Source organism: Mustela nivalis (genome assembly GCF_964662115.1).
Source record: "Mustela nivalis genome assembly, chromosome: 10".
NCBI classification, from domain to species: domain Eukaryota; kingdom Metazoa; phylum Chordata; class Mammalia; order Carnivora; family Mustelidae; genus Mustela; species Mustela nivalis.
The window spans coordinates 15,778,556-15,798,881 of NC_139029.1; the positions used below are offsets into that span (position 1 = coordinate 15,778,556).

A 20,326-nucleotide genomic window follows, 5' to 3' on the forward strand; every position below is an offset into this window, starting at 1 on the left:
TGTCTACAAAAGTTATTGATTTGAGTGTGCTTTCTACAAACTGAAGTCAAAATGTGAATCTGTTGGTCAGTGTGTTCCTGGGAATAGCATATCAGTGATCCTGTCCTTCATGCTTGTCAGATGAAAATATGTGAAAGACATCATAGATTTCCTTTTAAGATATTGGTCTGCTAGGGATTTGAATCAAGATGAGAAAGCATCCAGTAGTGTGACTGTAACTAAAATATTTCACTATTCTTCAGTAATGATCTACCAGGTCTGTGGGAGTTTATTAGAGAGCAGCTGAAAGGCTGCTGTGTAAGCTAAACCAAAAATTTTATTTTCAACTTGTAGAAGATATGCACAAATACAGGTGTTAAGGGTCTTGAGGAGTGTGTGGGTATATGGTGGGAATGAAAACCAAAGGTCTCCTGCGCAGTAGTGCCAAAATCAAGGTGATACGAAAGAGTTGCTTTTGTATATTTTCATTTTCTATCTTGAATTTGAACTCATGTAGGATAATAACTATACTTGCCTGCGGTTCCTTGTCCCTGTGCCACTGTCAGAAGCAGAGTCCCAGGCCAGAAGGACCCAAAGAACAAGTGAATATGGCATTTTATATGTTCTAATCAGATCAGAGGCAATCCTGGATGGAAAGTTAGCTACAAACATTTGTATGTGTGTTGTTTTTAAGATGATGGAAGAATTGGTCTGGAATACCACTAATAAAGATGATGCTGTTATCTGTCTTTGGAGAAATAGGCATTCTCCAGATATTGGAGTATTATGATTAGAAAGTAGCGATCTTATCTCTAAACGTTCATCAAGTTAAGAGACACGTTGTTTCTTTACTTAATTATAAGCACTTTTTGTTTTGTTTCTCATCATTTCTTGCATGTTTATATCACCTATTTGGTTTTCTCCTATTTCTCTGTTTATGCAGTACTTTGGAGTTTCATTTCTATTTTGACTTTCTGCGGTTAAAAGGGATTCCTTTAAAAAACTATTGCAGGGTATTGAGTATTTTTCATATTACTCTTACATATTTTTATCGAGGAACAGTATCTGAGTTTTGTTCCTTTTTTCAAAAGCAGAAGTCAAAAAAGACCTCCCTATCTTGTAAAAGAGGAACGTTTTTAAGCTTTTGAGCACAGAAGTCAGGCTTAAGAAATCTACATTTGTATGGAATTTTTGTCTAAAGACTGTGACAGTCAACAGTCAGCCAAGGGCTACCTGTAGATTAAGATAAATTATTTTAGCATATTCTATGACATATAGTGGGGGAAGAAAGCAAATGAGAGAAATAGGAAGGATAAAATAATTCAGGACTTAATGGCTAGCTTGAAAGTGGTGTTTGTTTTTATTTTTAGAAGTGGTGAGATGCCTTCCTGACAGGAGACTGTAGCTTTCATTCTTTGCCAGTTGGGCTACATAATTTGAGAGAGTCAGGAGCGATATTGTTCATAGTGCTTGAATGTTATTCTTGGAAACTGTATTTATTTCATTGTTCTGAGCCTCTCTCTCCCTGCCCACATAAAGATTTTGAGAGTGAGGGAGCACACAAGCAGCGGGGAGGGCAGACAGGAGGGAGGAGACTCCCCATGAGCAGGGAGCCGGGTGTGGGACTTGATCCCAGGACCTTAACCAATTGAGCCACCCAGGCGCCCACCTCTCCCCCTTTTTAAAATATGATTCAACTTTTGGTCTAGGTTGGTTCTGTTTGGAATCAAACAGAACAATGACAACTTCAAAAAAAAAAATCTGTAAGATTTTTTTATGAATAAATTTAGAAGTTAAGCAGTATTTTTATTTAAACTTTTAAAACAATTTTTTGTTTATTTGAGAGAGAGTGATTGAGAGAGCAGAGGCAGAGGGAAAGCCGTCTCCCCACTGAGCAGAGAGCCCAATGTGGGTCTCCATCCCAGGACCCTGGGATCATTACCTGAGCTGAAGGCAGATGCTCAATTGACTGAGCCACTCAGGCATCCCTTATTTAAATTTTAAAAGTAAAATAAAAAATGGAGGGCCTGCATTTTTAAGATGTTTGCAGACTAGATTTTGTAAGGAGTCATCTCCTTATAATTATATGCCCTTTTCCAAAGACTGTAAACGAATCCTGTATCTTGAGCCTTGTCTGAGAGCCATATCCTTCTAAAACCTCAAGGGTCATTAAGACAGGAGCATAGTGAAATAATTTTAGAATGAGATTCTGTCCTATCCTCAGAACATATACCTTCTAGTAACACATTCTAATGTCAGAAATCATTTCTATCTAAATACCTTCAAATACATGAAGATAGAGATGTCATTTTTACCTTCCTGCTCCCTTTTAACTCAAATAGTGGTTAATCAGTCTGCTTTCTCATTGAGTTCTTCTAAAATAAACTTTTTAGTGATGCTTATCTAGTTTTAGATCATTGGAGAGTATTTTCGCATCTTTTAAAGATCATGCTGTAGTTTTCTCATAGTTTACTAGGTAGCTAAAACCTTAAGAAGATCATAGCATCTGTCTTGGTGATAGATTTTGGAAGAGTCTGGAAGATGATCTATTTGAACTTCTTCAGATGGAACTTTCAAGCTGTGATACCTTTCTTGAAGTTATTTCTATGTATTAGTCAATGAGGACAATCTCTTAGCTGGCTTATTACGTAGCTTGAAGTAGAAGCTCCCCCATATCTTGCCTTCCCCCAGCCCCTCCTGTGTGTGTGTCTCTCTACATTACTTGGCATATGACTGCAGGGTGTCTTGTGGTGTGTTTGAAAGTTTTACTAAGGAAGCACTGCGTCTTCAGACCTGGTGCTGTCTGGCATGTATAGTAAATGAAACTTGTTTTGGAGCTGAATCTTTACAGTCCCTGCTTTGAATTCAATGGGAGAATTTTTCACTAAAACTATATCTTTTGCCTGATACTTAAGTATATTCTCTGTGGATAGGAAGGTAAAGATAAAGGGAGATTGAGCAGATGCTGAATTGTTGCGGCTCTAGACCCTAGAGCCCGTGTGACACCTAACTCAGTCTAGCAACAAGTAGTAAAAGACGTTTGGAATTCGTTTCTTCCCCCCATCCAACCTTGATTTAATAAGACCGACAGCAAGGATTTAGTGATTAGAAATACCGTGTACTTTGTTCTGCTACCTTTCAACAAGAATCAGTGTGTAAAGTTGAAATTTTCTGACCAGAACTTGGAAGACTATGATGTGATTCCCTGGGCCTGATTCGAGAAGAAGGAGCTCTCTCAATACGGTTTTACTAGTTGGTGGTGAATCTGTGAGTCGCCAACTATTAGGCCTTTATGTCCAGATGATATCTTAATTTATGGAGTAAGGTCCCTGAGTTCTCCTCTTTCCTTCCACAGGGCAAGCAGGAGGACTTCAAGACGACAGTTCTGGAGGGTATGGAGACGGCCAAGCATCAGGTGAGGGTGGCATTAGATGCTTGCCACTTAGGAGCAAGAGCCGCCAAGTCAGGGATTGATGCTTGCAAGTGTTTTTGGCTGTGGTTTCTGCATGGTAGCCAGGAGTGCAGGGCAAACAGAGCCATCAGGACAGAGGAGTAGCGTAGGAGAGCGTGTAGCCAGAGCAAAGGCAAGCAAAACCTTTTGAAGTCCTCAGGCCGATCTCAGCCCTCCACTCTTCACGTGTTTGAGGAGATGGCGGGTCCTTTTCTTCCTGGCAGCTTTTACAGTGCTAGGAAACATGATATAGAACATAGGTTTCGGAATCATGGGACCTTTAAAAAGAAATACAGCTACATATACAGAGAGGAGAAGCCATAGGCTGAAAGCCTTCAAAAAAAAAAAAGGAAGGACAGAAAGTCATTCCAGGACTAGTCAGAGGAATTATTCAGGCAAGGCACTCTTCAGAGGTGGTTGTCAGATAGTGTTGGATAGTTTTTCAATTAACATTATATAGTTAATTATTTAGTAGTTTAAACATTTGTCATGTGAAAATTGTTTGCTTTTTTTTTTTTTTTTTTTTAAGTTGAAATGCTGTTTCTTTCCAGATCAAACTATGATATTTTTACTTCTAGGAAGAAGTAAAGGGTTAAATGATTGATAGGGCCCATCTAGAGCTATTAAAGTTTGTTCCAGGAATCCAAAGTGATATGGCTGGATTTCATCCTTTGCCCTGGATGTTTTTGTGTGGTTCAGTGCTCAAAGCTAATACATTTTGAAAGAACTGGAATAGGTATTACTTCACTTTTGGAGTTTGTCACTTTTCAACTGTTATGTCTACTTTAAAATTGTTTGTCTTTTGCAGTTGTGTACAGCGGGTCTGGGAAATATTTGTATTTTACTCTTGGGTCAAAGTTCACTGTTAGTGCAGAAATTAGTATATAAGGGATCCAGAATGTTAGAAGTAAACTTGTTTAAATGCTGTCCCAAGGATTGGAGGTTGACAATCAGTACATGGGGTTTCTCTTGAGGAGTTAAAATCCTCGTTCAGAGTCAATGTGGCAGATAAATGTTCAAGAATGCTACTCATCACATGATGCACGATCAGCTCTTCCAGGAACTGTTGGGGATCAGGGGATAGATAGCCTTTAAAGCTTGAATCTTGAAGAAATAAACTGAGTTTTCTTACTGCTTTTTGTTTTAACGTGGTTAAATTTACTCTTTTGCTTTAGTAAACAATATGCTGTATTGCTGAAAGTAAAAACAGACTTCCATATAGAACTGTGGTGCTTCTGACTTACTGTTCAGTAGAACATGAGGTGTTTTGTTTTGTTTTTTTAAGTGTTTCCAAGCATGGTGGGGACTATTCTTAACCCTTCAGGATCTCTCTTCAGATCTTTGCCATGTTCAGAAGCATGCATTTGTGAGATGGTTAGTTAGAAGGATGTGCTTATAAGCAATCAACATTCTGTTTTTAATAAACCAAATGACCGTCATGAGTATCTTGGGACCAGGATCATATCTTAACTTCTATAAATCCACATCAAGCTGGTGTATTCATCCTACATCTTAAAAATTAGAAGGGAACTTAAGGTCATTTTTCTCTAGCTTCCTGCTGTCAAACGGATAATATTGCACCCATCCCTGTTTTATGGATTAGGACCCCAAATACAATTAAAACGATATGACGGAGGATACACCCAACAGTTCGGAGGAGTGAGAACCCAGGGGTCTTCTCTTATGCATAGACTAGTCCTTATACCCTCCGTCAGAGTCATTTTAAGTGTATGTTTACCCTAGAAATAAAAGATGTAAAGCATAAGAAATCACATGATTCTCTCTCTTTTTTTTTTCTTTTTCTCTCCTTTCCCTCTGTTCTTTATTCTGTTTGTCTTTTTAAACCATTATAGGACTGGATATGGTATATATATATAGGTACTAATTTGAAGTCATCTTATACGTAGATTCTTGTCAAGCTTTTGTTTTTACTCATCAACTAGAAATCTGTTTTTCTAGTTAATTTATTTACTTCATGAAAAAAAAAAGACAAGTTTCATGGAGGCTTTCTTTTCTGTTGATTTTTATATCTCTGTTTCTCACTCTACTCAAGATGCTACCCGTATCATCAGAATCAGGGAGGAAGTGGTTTCATGGAATAGAGGAGTTCTGGCCTTCCCATCCCCTGCTCCTTATCTGCGTCTCTAATCTATCAAAAAGGTCTTTTTGGTCCCTTAAATATTTTATGACTTTTACTGTGTTTTCAGAGAAAGTGTGAGCCGGTCAGACCATTAGAAAGGGCATTTCTGGTTTAGCATGACTGCATTTTGAAGGATGATGCTGGAACTTCCTGTGTGAAGTGTAGGGAAAAAGGAATTGAACGGAGGGGGCAAGAGAGATACATAGGCAGCCTTGGGGCTTTTAAAAAATTAAGGTTGCCTCTTTGAAACATTCTCAATTTCCAGAATACCAGACTGTGTTAAATCCACACAAACAGCAGTATAAATTAACTTTTGAATGAAATGTACTACTGGTACTTCCCTTGTAATAAGGATATTATTATTTTTTTTAAAAGATTTTTATTTATTTATTTGACAGAGAGAGATCACAAGTAGGCAGAGAGGCAGAGAGAGAGAGAGGAGGAAACAGGCTCCCTGCTGAGCAGAGAGCCCGATGTGGGACTCGATCCCAGGACCCTGAGATGATGACCTGAGCCGAAGGCAGCGGCTTAACCCACTGAGCCACCCAGGCGCCCTTAATAAGGATATTATTAAAGTTAATTGTATTCTTTAAGGTTTTTCCCTCTAAAGGAGATACTTACGAGTTCTGTTGTCCAGAATGGCCTGTTAGTTCATTTTGGAAATATCCTATTAAGAGAGTGCATTGATTGAGCTTCTGAAGCTTGGGTTCCAAGTTAACATTTTTTGTTCCTTTGATAAAGGTTAGATCTTTTCTTAAAATTTTCACCTTTATATTGATAATGGTCTTCCTTCCTTGAAATAATGTCTTCAAACCTAAAAACCAAAAGGGGAAAAATAATTATTGAGTTTTTAGAAACTTTTTCATTCTTAAAACTTGACAAGTATTTAAGAATAGGTGTTTTCGGATGTTATGTGAAAGATAGAGATGGAGAAGATTATTATTCTGCACATACATTAGTGTCACAATATTTGGCTTCTTTAATTCCTTTTGGTAATCTTTTGTTATTTGATTTAAAGATCCTCCTAAAACTGCCACATGACTTATGTAGATCACATTTCTTAATTGTTACATAGTCTCAAGATTCCCAAAGTTAGCCAACTAATTTAGAGTGATTTTTAGAGCACTTGGAATGAGGAGCCAAATAGAATTCAAAATTTAGTGTCTTTCCCTACATGTTTTTTTTTTTTTTTTTTTTTTTTACTGTCATTGGCAGTATTTTGCAGTAGGATTGATGTTCAGTGATGACTTAATAAGCATGTAGAAGGTATAGCTAAGAAAACTACCCCTGTTTGGGGGAGGGAGGAGTCCAGTTTATAGAACAAATTGATTTTCATGTTAATAGTATACACTTATGAAGGTAACCTATTTTAAGAAACTTGTTCTGAGTACTTGGGATATGTAGGTAATTGTTATTATAATGTGACATGATTTTGTTCTTGGTTTTGTTTTTTGTTTATTTGATTGGGGGTAGGGGATTAGGGACATCAAAGCTATGTGCAGTTTTAGAAAATTTCACATTACTGAAATAACCTACCCCTGTTGCCAGCATTTCTTCTCTCCTTGCCTTAATTTCATGTTCCACTCCCAATAATATGGCTCTTACTGATTTTGTTTTTTCTTAGGGAATAATTAATTGTCCTGACAGTCTTTAATTTTAGATTGAGATTCACTGAATGAGAGACTTGCTGATTTGATTTTGTAATGTGAATAGAGTACATGTGCCTTCATTATCTACTGTGAGTGGATAGATTTTTTTTTCCTTCTCTCAAAAATATCGTTTCTTAATGTGCCACCCATATTAGCTTGACCTCTTGTTAACGACTTTTGTCTGAGTTATTGCTTATAAATGTCTTTGTGGAGACCGCTCCTTAATAACTTAGGTGTCATTTTCTAAGTTATATCTTTACCTACCTTGTACTTTTTATTTTATTAATCTTACTTTGCCTTTCCTTTAATTTTGTTTCCATTATCAGTGTTTCTAACTTCTTGTTTTATGTGCTTTAAATTATTAAATATGGATATCTGGTGCCTGTTTTGTTACTTATATATAACTATTTCAGTGATAGTGAATTTTGAAACTTTGTCTTGATATTTTCATAAGCTAGTGAGTGGTTAAATATGTCTTTTATAAAGTGATCTCAGAAATACAGGTAGAATACATGTAAATATGTTTTAAGGACATCTTATGAAGATGTACTTAACTATCAGCTTATAAAAAAGAATTGATTTAATACCCAATTTTAAAAGTTTCAAAACAATATATATTTTACTTGCACAGAGAATATGTATACATTGTATGTATGTGTAGTGTATAGTATCTGCAGTGACATACTTGTGTAGTATAGTAAAGGGTTGCTAATGTTTTCGCAGGGAAGGTAAATTCCTTGCTTCTGTTCCTCATTGTAGTCCGCCTAACTGACCTCACCTTTGCCAGCATTGCATTGTGGGAACTAGCGGATGGTATACCACGGACCAGATAATCACGCGTTTCTTACTGTTCGTGATTAAATCTTAAAGTCCTCTCCAGGTTCCCTGCTGTAATCTTGAAAGAAGGCATGTGGTTGTGTTTTTCATTCTGTAGTCTCTTTTGCTTTCCTTTTAGTATGTTTTCCTTTATTCTGGTTCCCTAGTTTTCAGATTTTGGGAACACCGTCAGTGATGCTAATTTTAATTAGATTATCTTCCAGTATTACAAAGCTGTTTTGTGGATGAAGAAAATGTGCTGCCTACTCTATTCTGTTTTCAGAGGTACATTGTTCTGCTCATTGGTAGAATGTAATTTTTGGAACATTATGCTCAAGAGTAAAGTAAATTCTAAAGATGTTTCGGCTTTTGAGCAAAAAATAAAAGATTTTTAAAGGAGGTGAGATTGCTCTGTGAATGAGGCAGAGCTTTACAGAGGTTCTTCAGGAGTTTCATTATCCCTGGTTTTGTATTCACTTGCACTTTTCCCAGAAGTCCTTTCTTTCTTTGCTAGGTGTGGAGGGTGCAGCTTTCCAGAGTAGACTTCCTCACGACCGGATGACTTCTCAAGAAGCAGCCTGTTTTCCAGATATCATCAGTGGACCGCAGCAGACTCAGAAGGTTTTTCTGTTCATTCGAAACCGCACAGTAAGTTTCCATGTCAGCCTTTTTTCCATTTGGATTATTAAAAAGTGCATATTACTTTTATGGACAATAATGGCAAAAAAAGAAAGGGAAGAATTACAAAATTAGCTATAACATGTACCATTACCCAGAGATAACCATTGTTTAAAAAATTAGTTTTTTCCCTTCAGTTATTATTTTTTAAGATTTTATATATTTTGACAGACAGAGATCACAAGTAGGCAGAGAGGCAGGCAGAGAGAAAAGGGGAAGCAGGCTCCCTGCTGAGCAGAGAGCCCGATGTGGGGCTCGATCCCAGGACTCTGGGATCATGACCTGAGCCGAAGACAGAGGCTTTAACTTACTGAGCCACCCAGGTACCCCCAGTTATTTTTTTTAATATGTATTTAATTTTCGTTTTTAAAAATTGAAATGCTGTTCCCATATATCCTTTGGATTCTTTTTGTTTTTCATAATCTCATAAACCCAAAGAATCTTCATTCAGACTTTTAATTTTTTAAGTAAACCAGGCCACACGTGGGGCTCAGACTCACAACCCTGAGATCAAGAGTTGCGTACTCTACTGACTGAGCCAGCCAGGTGCCCTGAAACTTTTTTTTTTTTTTTTTTTTTAAAGCAGAGGAAGAGCAGAGGGAGGAGAGAAAGAATCTTAAGCAGGCTCCACACCCAGCACAGAGCCAGATGTAGGGCTCAGTCTCACAACCCTGAGAGCCTGACCTGAGCTGAAACCAAGAGTCAGACGCTTAATTGACTAATTGACAGAGCCACCCAGGTGCCTCCCCACACCCTGCCTCCCCCCCCCCTTATGATTTCATTATTCTAGAGAGCGTGAATTGGGGGAGGAGCAGGGGGGAGAGAGGGGGGAAAGAATGTCAAGCAGACTCCACCCTGAGCCCATTGTGGGACTTAATCCATGACCCTGAGATCAGATCCTGAGCTAAAACCAAGAGTTGAGTGCTCAGTGACCTAACTGTGCCACCCCCTCCCCCCATGTTTTTCAAATTTTTAATAATCATTTTGTCTGTCTTTCCCAGGATAAGACAAACTCTTATTCTGTTCTGCTCCTCTGCTTCAACCTCCTCTTCTGGCTAAGTGCTTGATTTTAATGTCTGCATGATATTTTGTCTGATAGTTGGGTCATACTGTAAGTTAGGCATTTATATGTCCATTTGTGCTTTATTAAGCTCTGAACAGCTTTATACATCTTGACTATCTCTGGTTATTATTTCCTTATCTCTCTCTCTCTCACACACACACACACACACACACACACACATGTGCATGTATGTATAAAAACCCGAATACAATACATACATATATATCAATTGATATAGATAAATGATAGATAGATGATAGATGGATATGGTCACATAGCTTCCCAGAGAAGACTGAATCAGTCAGCATCCCTGTTGCTCTGCCCGTGCTTTGGTTGTTAAAACATTGATAATTTGTGCTGCTGTAATAGACTTAAAGTTTTTCATTTCTATTTCCAAAAGACTGATTTTTTCCCCACATTTATTAGTCATTTTTTATGTCTTTGAATTTTTCTTTCATGGCCTTTATTCATCAAATTTTAAGCCACAGAGTAGAGGAAGACAAGATACTATTCAGAACATATTCAGTGTACTCTAGGGTGATACAAAGTAAAAGAAATTTATATTGTAATTTCGGCTACTTTGAGTATAGCTCAGATGTCATTTTAGCATGTCTGCTTTTAGCTACCACTAACTTCTTTACTTTGGCTATTAGTTTGCAAAACCCCTGCTGAATTTAGATTATTAGCTAGAGTGGGTGGTGGGTTATATTGGGTTTTCATAGTACAGAATAAACGGATTTTTGAATGAAGAAAAAACAGGGTGATTTTTAAAAAAGTGAATGGAAAATTTTTAATGTATATTTCTGACGCTTGTCTTGGAATCAGCTTCTGTGTATAACATCAATATTTGTTTGATCTGAATGGATTTTTTAGGGGCAACTGGCTGGCTCAGTCAGTAGAGCATGCAACTCTTGATCTCAGGATTTTGAGTTCAAGTCCCATGTTGAGTATAGAGCTTACTTAAAATTGATTGATTAAATTCTTTTAGAAGTGTATTTGTTTAGATAAGGTCATTTTTTGTTTCATCTGAGAAGTTTTCACTCTTTACTTGAATTTGAGTGGTGGATTTACAGGGATGTCTGTTTTCTCTGATTTACATTCTGTGACCAAAATCTAGATTGGGAGAAGGAAGGACTGGCCCAGGTTAGAGTTGTGGGCCTCTAGCTGTAAAACTGAACATAAATCATTCTCTTACAAGAATTGTGTCCGTTCTTTTGCTTCCAGATTTTGAAACCACAACAACTTTAGGATTATTGAGCTAAAAACTATGACCTGAATTTTATTATTTTTTTATAGGATGGGCAGAGGAAGAAGGCTTGTATTGAGGGGTGAGGAGTTTGGGCCTAGTGTGTACTTGAGGAATTCCATTTTGCCCTGACAGTGGCCATGGAGAAAAGTAGAGGGTGCTTATGAATTTGGTCATATCCTTTTGTAATTGGGTTTATTTACACACAGCCACATGTCTTTGTTGACACTTGTCTATGGAGCAGTTAATTTTTAGCTAGGACTTAAATATAGTGGCATTTAGTTGGTCTGGCCTATTCAGTTTGAAGAGCATTTGTGTTAGAGCCTATTGATTGTACCATAATATTTTTCATTCCTTATCTTAATGCTTTTTCAGCAGTATTTGAAATAACTGACTACTTTCTTCTTAAACTCTTAAACTTCCCTTCCCTTAGCTTAAGATGGTATTCTTGTTCTTCTGCCTCCCTGGTGGTTGTCTTCTCTGACCATTTTGTAGGCTTATCTCTATTTTTTTTTTAAAGATTTTATTTATTTGACCGAAAGAGAGGGAGCATAAGCAGGGGGAGTGTCAGGCAGAGAGAACAGGAGAAGCAGGCTCCCTGCTGAGCAGGGAGCCCAGTGTGAAGCTCGATCCCAGAACCCTGAGATCGTGACCTGAGCCGAAGGCTGACGCTTACCCAGCTGAGCCACCCAGGCGCCCCAGGCATTATGTGAACTGATTGGAATTCCTTAAGGCTCTTTATGGTCTTTTCCTCCCTCTGCTGTGTATTGTCCCAAGGAGGCCTCTTCTGCACTTCGGCTTCAGTTATCATCCATAAGCAAATGGCTCCAGACTTTTTTTTTTTCCCCCTCAGAACCCTAGCTCTGTATCCAGATGCCAATCTTGCATCTCTTGGTTTTCTTGAAACTAAACCCACCTCTTCTTTCAGTGACCCTCATTTAGTGAATAGCATACCAACTCATTTAGCTGTGTAGGCTACAAACTGTGGAGTTATCCTTGGGCCCTGTTACCTCCCTTCCATCTTTGCGTATCTAACTGATCATTTGATTTCGTGGATTTTTATCTACTCAGTATCTCTGGAGTCAAGTAACCCAGTTTAAATCCTAGTTGGTCCCTGCCAGCTGTATGATACTGGCAAGTTACTAGGGTTTTTTGGGTTTTGTTTTAGGCTATCTTCCAGCTTCTTCAGTTATTTACTCGTTTGACATGGTTTTGCGTTTCATCAGTTTGTCGGGAGTATAACCCTTTGCGTCAGTGAAAGGAAAGCCTGTAGTTGAGGCCTTCAAGTTGAAAAGATTTTAAAGTGGTCACGTGGTCTGCATCTACTTGTGTAAAAAAAATTTGTCATTTAAATACAGTTGCAGTTGTGGTTGGATAATCCAAAGATTCAGCTGACCTTTGAGGCTACTCTTCAGCAATTAGAAGCGCCTTACAACAGTAAGTAGTGTTTTCCGTGGGACTGGTTTTGGCTCATGGTTCATTGATAATGAATTTTTTCAGTTCATGTTATCATCTTACTTTACCTTGTGCTATCCAGAAATAAGCCTTATAAAAAACTATTATGTGTCTTTGTAATTATTTTCTTGTTTTTTTAAGTTGTGAGTTCAGGAGATTGCTATACCAGGACTGTGTTCCGGCTTTAATCCCCGGGGTACTTTGTTGCCATTTGGCTGGCTGGCTGGCTGGCTTTCTCATTTTCCACTTACTACCCATAAAGTCTTGAGAAGTTTCTGCCAAAGTAACTGATTATAATACTGCTTTAAAGGGGGTTGGTTTTATCCTTTATTTCATCTGTAATGGAATGTCATTCTTAAAAACTCCCAATAGGCATTTGGGACTTCATCACAGACTAAAAGTTTTAGGAATCACCTTTCTAAAGGAGTCACATGATCTGAAGCTTATGGAAAATATGTATAGAATAATTTCATGACGGCAAAACAGAGTTAAGGAGCTTTCTGTTTAAATTGCTAAAAATATGAACATGTTTTAAAATTCCTCTGTTCTGTAGGTGATACTGTGCTTGTCCACCGAGTTCACAGTTACCTAGAGCGTCACGGTCTGATCAACTTCGGCATCTATAAGAGGATAAAACCCCTACCAAGTAAGGACCTGGCAGATGGACTTTATAGTTTTAACTTAGAGTTCTAGCACTCTCTCTTATTTTCAGGAGGCTCATAGCATTTTATTTTGATTTCTAAGTCTAAATTTGGAGTCCGATATTCGCAAGCTTATCTCATTATATGTCAGATTTAAAGTAAAATCTCTTCGTAAATATGCATTGCCTGTGATTTGGTTTGATAAGTGTACTTTAGTAAAAGATACTGAATTTCCAATATAAAAAAAATTAGAAAACAGAATTTGTTAAAAACGAGAGAAGTCTGGTATGAAAGCAGAGATTTGAGGTTTTCTTTCATTGACCAGTTCTTTATCCTGTGAGGAATCCAGGAGTTAGGGGTATTTTGAGAAGTAGCACTTCTATTTGTTTTTAATTTATTTTTGATGCTTTAATAATTTTAATAGTTCTTCAGAAAGGGATAATAAGGACAGGAGAAGTAGAGCTTAAAGAAAATGGCTTTAAGAATAATTTGGCTGTCAGGTTGTCCTAGTAGAACTATGAGATAAATGAAGAGACTCAGTCACAGATACCAAAGCACATGACCGCAGTGTAATAAGAAAGTAAATCTTTAAAGATAAAGGATTTCATTTATAGGTTTTTAACATTGAATTAAATTTTGTAAGCCTCAGTTATGTGCTAATTTGTATTTACGTAGTTTCTTTATTTGGAAAATAAGTGAGCTGTTTACTTTGTAACACATCATGACACATTGAGAACCTAGAGGTTTTCATGATATAAAAAATGGTAAAACAAACTCTTAAAACCTACAACAAAATACTGTAATTTTTGTTCGTTTTTTACTTTTAGCTAAAAAGACAGGAAAGGTAATTATTATAGGTTCTGGGGTCTCAGGCTTGGCAGCAGCTCGTCAGTTACAAAGTTTCGGAATGGATGTCACACTTCTGGAAGCCAGGGTAAGAATTTTATATTGTATTTAGAAGCTGGACCTAATGGAAATAGGTTTTTATCAATGTAATAAGAAACTCTCTATTGCAAATTAATGAATCCTATAGCTTGAAATACACCAAACTGATTTGTATACTACTCAAAGTATTTTGGATAATGTTACTTATATTGGATAAAGCATTTTTGACAATGAAACTTCGGAAGGTGCTCAGTGAGTATTAAGAGTTTGTAAATGATCCCTATAGCCCTTTGATGGAGGTTATTGCTTCTTGCAGTTAACTTTCAAATTTGGGGCCTTCATGGACATGCCCTTTGTAGGGGGCAGTTATTTTTAGTGGTGGAACAGAGTGGATTGTATTCTCTTTTAGATCGTAAAAGAAAAGGAATGGTCTTGGGCAGCAGCCTTTTTTTTTAAGATTTTATTTATTTATTTGACAGAGAAAGAGATCACAAGTAGGCAGAGAGGAAAGCAGAGAGAGAGGGGGAAGCAGGCTCCCCACTGAGCAGAGAGCCTGATGCGGGGCTCAATCCCAGGACCCTGGGACCATGACCTGAGCCGAAGGCAGAGGCTTAAACCACTGAGCCACCTAGGCGCCCCTAGCCATTTCTTAGTGCCTGATGCAGCCAAGATATGTTGGTTCCCTTATCATCAGTCCTTGAAAGAGTAATGGAAATTAAAGGAGGAGAGGGATGATGGCACAGAGTGGAGAAGAAGAACATCATGTTAAGTTGGTACTATTCAAATTATTTTCATGAGTGATTTTTGACATTTTGTATTCTTCCAGTGACTTATAGGCTTCCCTGGACTTAACAACATTTAAAAAACCACACAATCTAAAATTTTTAGAGGCTTTCAGAATGTTTTGTGCAGTACTTCTAAGTTGCTTTTTTATAAATTGTAAATTTTAAAAATATTTTTTCAAATAAAGTATGGGAAATCAAAATAATTTTTAATATAATCTTGCTAAAAATATTTCGTAGGTAATTTAGGAAACGTGTGTGTTCTCTTATTCTGTGCACTAGCAATACAGTAATGAATAATGGGACCATTATGATCCCTACCCATGTGACTCTTAATCTACAGGTTTTTAGTTTTGTTTTGCTTTCATTTATTTGGAGTAGTGTCAAAATATCCATGACTAAAGTGTCACTACAGCTCAGTAATTTTTCCCCATATTTGAAAATCCCTAGTCAGCACAGATAAACTTGGGCCGGTTGAGGAATGAGAGATACTATCAAAAGTTTATGCTCTGTACACACTCGGCCCCTGGGCATGGGGCTGCACTAGAGGACCATTTGTCAAGAAATCATCTGTCATTCACAGGTGACTTTGGGGATGGGGGCAAAAGTCAGAACATGGTGATAGAAAGATGGCATTAAGTGTTGCAATTCATGAGCCGATATTTTCTATATGAGTGGCCCTTGCTCAGCCTGTACAGTAAATGGTATTAGAGACAGCTGAGTAGAGAGATAATAGTACCTGTGGCTAAATATGTCTGGTTGCCGAATTGTTTCCTATCTCCTATCACTTAATTCTGTGTCATTCATTACCCTACCACTCCCTCAAATAGTTGTTCCCACACTGCACACCAAATATACTCTAAACTATACTTTTCTTTTTAAATTATAAGAGACAGAGGCCTGGGGTGGTACCATGCCAGGTTCTTATGGTTAAAATAGAATTGATGATTTTAGCCATTTAATTTCTGAAAAACAGGATCGAGTGGGTGGACGAGTTGCTACATTTCGCAAAGGAAACTATGTAGCTGATCTTGGAGCTATGGTAGTGACAGGTCTTGGTAAGTAGTCCTTCGTTTTGTGCCATTATATGAGATTGTGATTAAGCTAATGTTTTAAAGCCATCAGTGTGGTTTTAAAATAATTTGGTTTAAGATACTGTTCTTAGTAAGAGGTGAATTGACAAATACTGTCTTCCTGAAAAGATACATCAATATGTGCAAAACTTAAATTGTACAATGTTTTGACTTCTAGGAAATTATCCTTAGAAAATAGACAAGGTGGACCATGCTGTATGGAGCTTTTAATTTTTAAATTTTATTTATTTTATGTTAAAAGATTTTATTTATTTGTTTGAGAGCACATGCAGGGATGCCTGCACGTGCACAAATGGGGAGGCGCAGAGGGGAGAGAGAATCTTAGGCAGACTCCGAGTTGAGCACAAAGTTCATCGCCGGGCTTGATTTCTTAACCTGGAGACCACTACCTGAGCCGAAACCAAGAGCCTGACGCTTACCAACTGAGCCACCCAGGTGCCCCTGGAGCTTTTTAACTATGGCATGTAGCGAAACATTAGAACCTATGGTTCCAGTGATTATATTGTTATACAAAGAGAACCATACAGCCACTAAAAATTGTGTAGCTTTATATTAACATGAAATGATGGCCATGGTTTATTGCTAAGTTGAAAAAAGATGACAAGACAATACATGCGCTATGATCCTTTTGTGTGTGTGTGTGTGTGTGTCTGTCTGTCTATAATTTTATGCCTGTAAAATCTAGAAGGATCTATGATAAAATGTTTTGTTTTTTAAGATTGATTTGAGAGCGAGCGAGATAACAAGAAAAGCATGAGCGGGGAGGAGGAGAAGCAGGCTCCCCACTGAGCAGGAATCCCAACATGGGGGTCAGTCCCAGGACCCCTGGGCTTATGACCCTAGCCAAAGGCAGATGCCCAACTGACTGAGTCACCCATGTGCCCCTAGAATCTATAATAAAATGTTAACATGTGGGGTTATAGGTAATTTTTTGCTTCTTTATGCTTATCTTACATATTTCATATATTACATATTATTTTACTAAGCATTTTTTTACCTATAATTCACATATCCTAAGCTTTGAGTATTTTAAATTTTGAGTAAAAATATTTTTGCTTTGGGGGTTGGGAGAAGGGGGGTGGGGTTATGGACATTGGGGAGGGTATGTGCTTTGGTGAGTGCTGTGAAGTGTGTAAACCTGGCAATTCACAGACCTGTACCCCTGGGGATAAAAATATATGTTTATAAAAAATTAAAAATTAAAAAAATATATTTTTGCTTTGATGTGTTCTCTTTTCATAGATATGTTGAATTTAATAGTTTGAGTTTTTTTTTAGGAGGGAATCCCATGGCTGTGGTCAGCAAACAAGTAAATATGGAATTGGCCAAGATCAAGCAAAAATGCCCACTTTATGAAGCCAATGGACAAGCTGTAAGTTGAGGACAAACAGAACTTTTCAAAATTTCTTTGGTTCAGTTGAAACAGCAATTTGGGGGAAATATGTGGATGAATATATACACATATCAGTAAGAACTGAGGGTAGAAATTATGTGAAGAGATTATTATTGCATATATACAAATTTAATGCCTGTTTAGGCATTTATCTTTAGACACTTAATGAAGGCTATTTAGACAGTTGATTTTTTTTTTTTTTTTTAAATATTTGGCTGCGGCTGCCTACTCGAAGAGACCTGTGGAATTGACACCTGATTCTTCATTTCTTTGTATTGTGCTTCCCATCCTGTGCTTTAGCTCTGTGTGCTCTTTATGACTTCAGTTTTGTGTGTGTAGGTTCAAGATTTTGATGAGCTAATAGCCAGATGATAATACTGAACCCAGATGTTTAGGTAGATGAAAGTATTTGTTGACCGGAGGCAGAGAAGTTTCCCACACTTAGTAGGCAGTAGCATGGCAGTGATGTTTGCTGTGGGAGAGTAAGTTTAGCAACAGCTATGTTGAGAGGCTTAGACTATGCAAGTCAGTCCTAATTTTGGGGGGTTGGGTGCAATTCAAAAGGTCATATTCAGAATTTTACCAACCTCCCCCTATCAGGAATGAGCAAGTTGACCATTCTCAGGATATAAACATATTACCATCTTTGTATTTTGAGGAAGGGAAGATTCAAGATGCATATGACAGTTTAGCTATTATTGCTAAAAGTGGTAAGATCCCAGCTCTTGAATTTAGTCTGCTATGTCCAATGGACATCCTCACTAAAGCCCTTAGAATTTGTGGGGTTCATACCAGAGGAGGACAGGCTTAAGGGAATGTTTTGGCTCTTATCCTCCCCGTTCTGGATTCAAATTCCTCCCAGGGCTTGCTTTGGGGGTGGGACATCCTTCTGTCAGAGTAAACAAAATAGAATGAACAAGAGAAAAAGGAAGAAGTAGAGCTTAACTCAACAATTCAATAAACTTTTGTTACTCTGCAAAGATCTGTAAAGGCTATAGAGATGAATAAGATAGTCCCTGCCATAGGAGACCCCCAGTCTAGTGGGACTTATACATAGATAATTTTTTCCCAACTTTTTATTATGGAAATTTTTAAATCTATACAAAAGTAGAAAGAATAGTGTAATAATGGACTTTGATTTATTCTAGTCTTGTTGCATCTATTCAGTCCCTTTGAGGTGTTTTTGGTCTGGAGTATTTTAAAGCAAATCACAGTCAACCAGCAGGTATTTATTAAATATGTGCTAAAATATAGGCATTGTTCTCAGCAATAACTATGTATTCCCTGCTCTCAAGGGTCTTAAATTCTAGTGACTCTAGATATCTTATGAACCCAAGAAGGTCAGGAATTACGGGATCATTAAATTCTGTGGTACACCCCCTACCCTAAAAAAAACATCCCAACCAGAAACCTACTACTCATCCATATACCAGAACACAAGGCAGATTTGCTGAGGGTTAGATAAAAGGATAAATTGCATTGGAAGAACCAGTGGGGCCAGGGAGAGAGAAAGAGTCAAGGTCTCTGAAAGTGGGAGGGGCAAGAGCAAGGAGAGATTTGGAGGGCAAGAGCATTTGTGAAGGTGGCCTAAGACTTAATGTGGTTGTGGAGGAAGGTTTCAGACTTGAGAGAAGTCTGTGAAGGAGCGTGGGATCAGAGTGGTGGGACTGAGATGCAGACTGCTGTGGAGGGCGAAGGATGTTGCTCACTGGGCTGACGTGTAGGCTGGGACCTCAGAGGGTTGAGAGCAAGAGAAGTAACGTGACCAGATGGGTGTTTCAGGTAGGCAGGCGGAACTGTACAGAACTGCACTGGAGCAAGGCCTCTGAAGTGGGTATTACGGTAGTCCAAGGCCTCTGAAGTGGGTATTACAGTAGTCCAAGGCCTCTGAAATGGGTATTACGGTAGTCCTCAAGAAGTAACGGAATCTAAGCCAAAGGATATCACTGATCATTGAGACACTGTCTTTTTCTTCAGACTTTCCTGAATATAGAACAGGTTTATTTAGTCTAACAGTAAAAAGTTCTTTTCTAATAGAAATATCCAGAGGAATTGTCTCTTCCTTTCTTGGTATTAGAGGAACTTTTAACACATTTTTAAAACGTTTGTTTCTAAATAATGTACCAGTAATCTCAAGTGTAGCCCGCAACCAGCTGCTAATTCATGAACTAACTGCTGGTTACCAGTACGGGATGAGATAAATACATAGTTTGTGCCAGAATGTAAAATTAACTACATCATCAATCATGGCTAGTTCAAATGATGACTTGGGGAAGTGGGGATGCATAGCAAGACTTGAGTAAAAGAAGTGATGCTCCAGTTATTATCTGTCATAAGCTCCTCTCACCAGGACCAGCCCTTTGAGTAGCACTGTAGGAAACCTCTGTTGAGGTGGTGTGCGGTTTTCAGCATTTTATATACGCAGGAGTATTTTTCCAGGTGAAATTTGCAGTTGTCCCTCAACTCTGATCTTTACAAGAGGAGGTCTCTAAGTCAATTTGTTTGTATTTGGTGCCATAGCCAAGTGGTGAGGAGGATTCTTCAAGCACTCTCAAATTTAGGAGAAGATTTGTCACAGCTTTGAGTTCTGTTTACCTTAAGTTAATCAAACAGAAGAAGTCATGTTAATGTTTCTATAGTCTAGTTCAGAGTAGAAATGGACAACTCTTAACCAGTAGATTGGCTTTTGGCTTATAGGACAAGAACTAAAAGCTTACCGTTCCATTAATTTTGTTTATAATTACAAATATGTTTCTTGACTTTGGAAACCTGAGGACTAAGTATGTAGGTTAGTTACTTCATTCTCTGATTTCGCAGGGGAAGCATCTAAAGCTCAGACAGGGTCACTCCAGTCAGTAATTTGTAGAGCCTGGAATACATTGCCTGCTAGCCCAGATTGGGTTCCCTGACAGACACACGTTTTTTGTTTTTTGTTTTTTTTGTTTTTTTTAAATTAATTAATTTATTTTTAAAAGATTTTATTTATTAATTTGACAGAGAGAAATCACAAGTAGACAGAGAGGCAGCCAGAGAGAGAGAGAGGGAAGCAGGCTC

General features: G+C 37.9%; 2 protein-coding genes across 3 annotated transcripts in view; one reads left to right on the forward strand and one right to left on the reverse strand.

The window, feature by feature from the left end:
* The window catches only part of KDM1A (lysine demethylase 1A), a 58,947-nt gene that overhangs the window by 18,803 nt on the left and 19,818 nt on the right, over positions 1-20,326 (forward strand). The window contains exons 3-9 of one of the 2 annotated variants that reach the window (XM_082684599.1): positions 3,335-3,394; positions 8,550-8,683; positions 12,381-12,459; positions 13,031-13,123; positions 13,946-14,052; positions 15,762-15,843; positions 17,157-17,251. In XM_082684599.1, the coding sequence (XP_082540725.1) occupies positions 3,335-3,394; positions 8,550-8,683; positions 12,381-12,459; positions 13,031-13,123; positions 13,946-14,052; positions 15,762-15,843; positions 17,157-17,251 (650 nt within the window). The remainder of the gene's footprint in view (positions 1-3,334; positions 3,395-8,549; positions 8,684-12,380; positions 12,460-13,030; positions 13,124-13,945; positions 14,053-15,761; positions 15,844-17,156; positions 17,252-20,326) is intronic. The other variant, XM_082684600.1, reaches the window with a different exon arrangement.
* Positions 1-20,326, reverse strand: part of HTR1D (5-hydroxytryptamine receptor 1D) — a 181,662-nt gene that overhangs the window by 1,477 nt on the left and 159,859 nt on the right. The window lies entirely within an intron of this gene.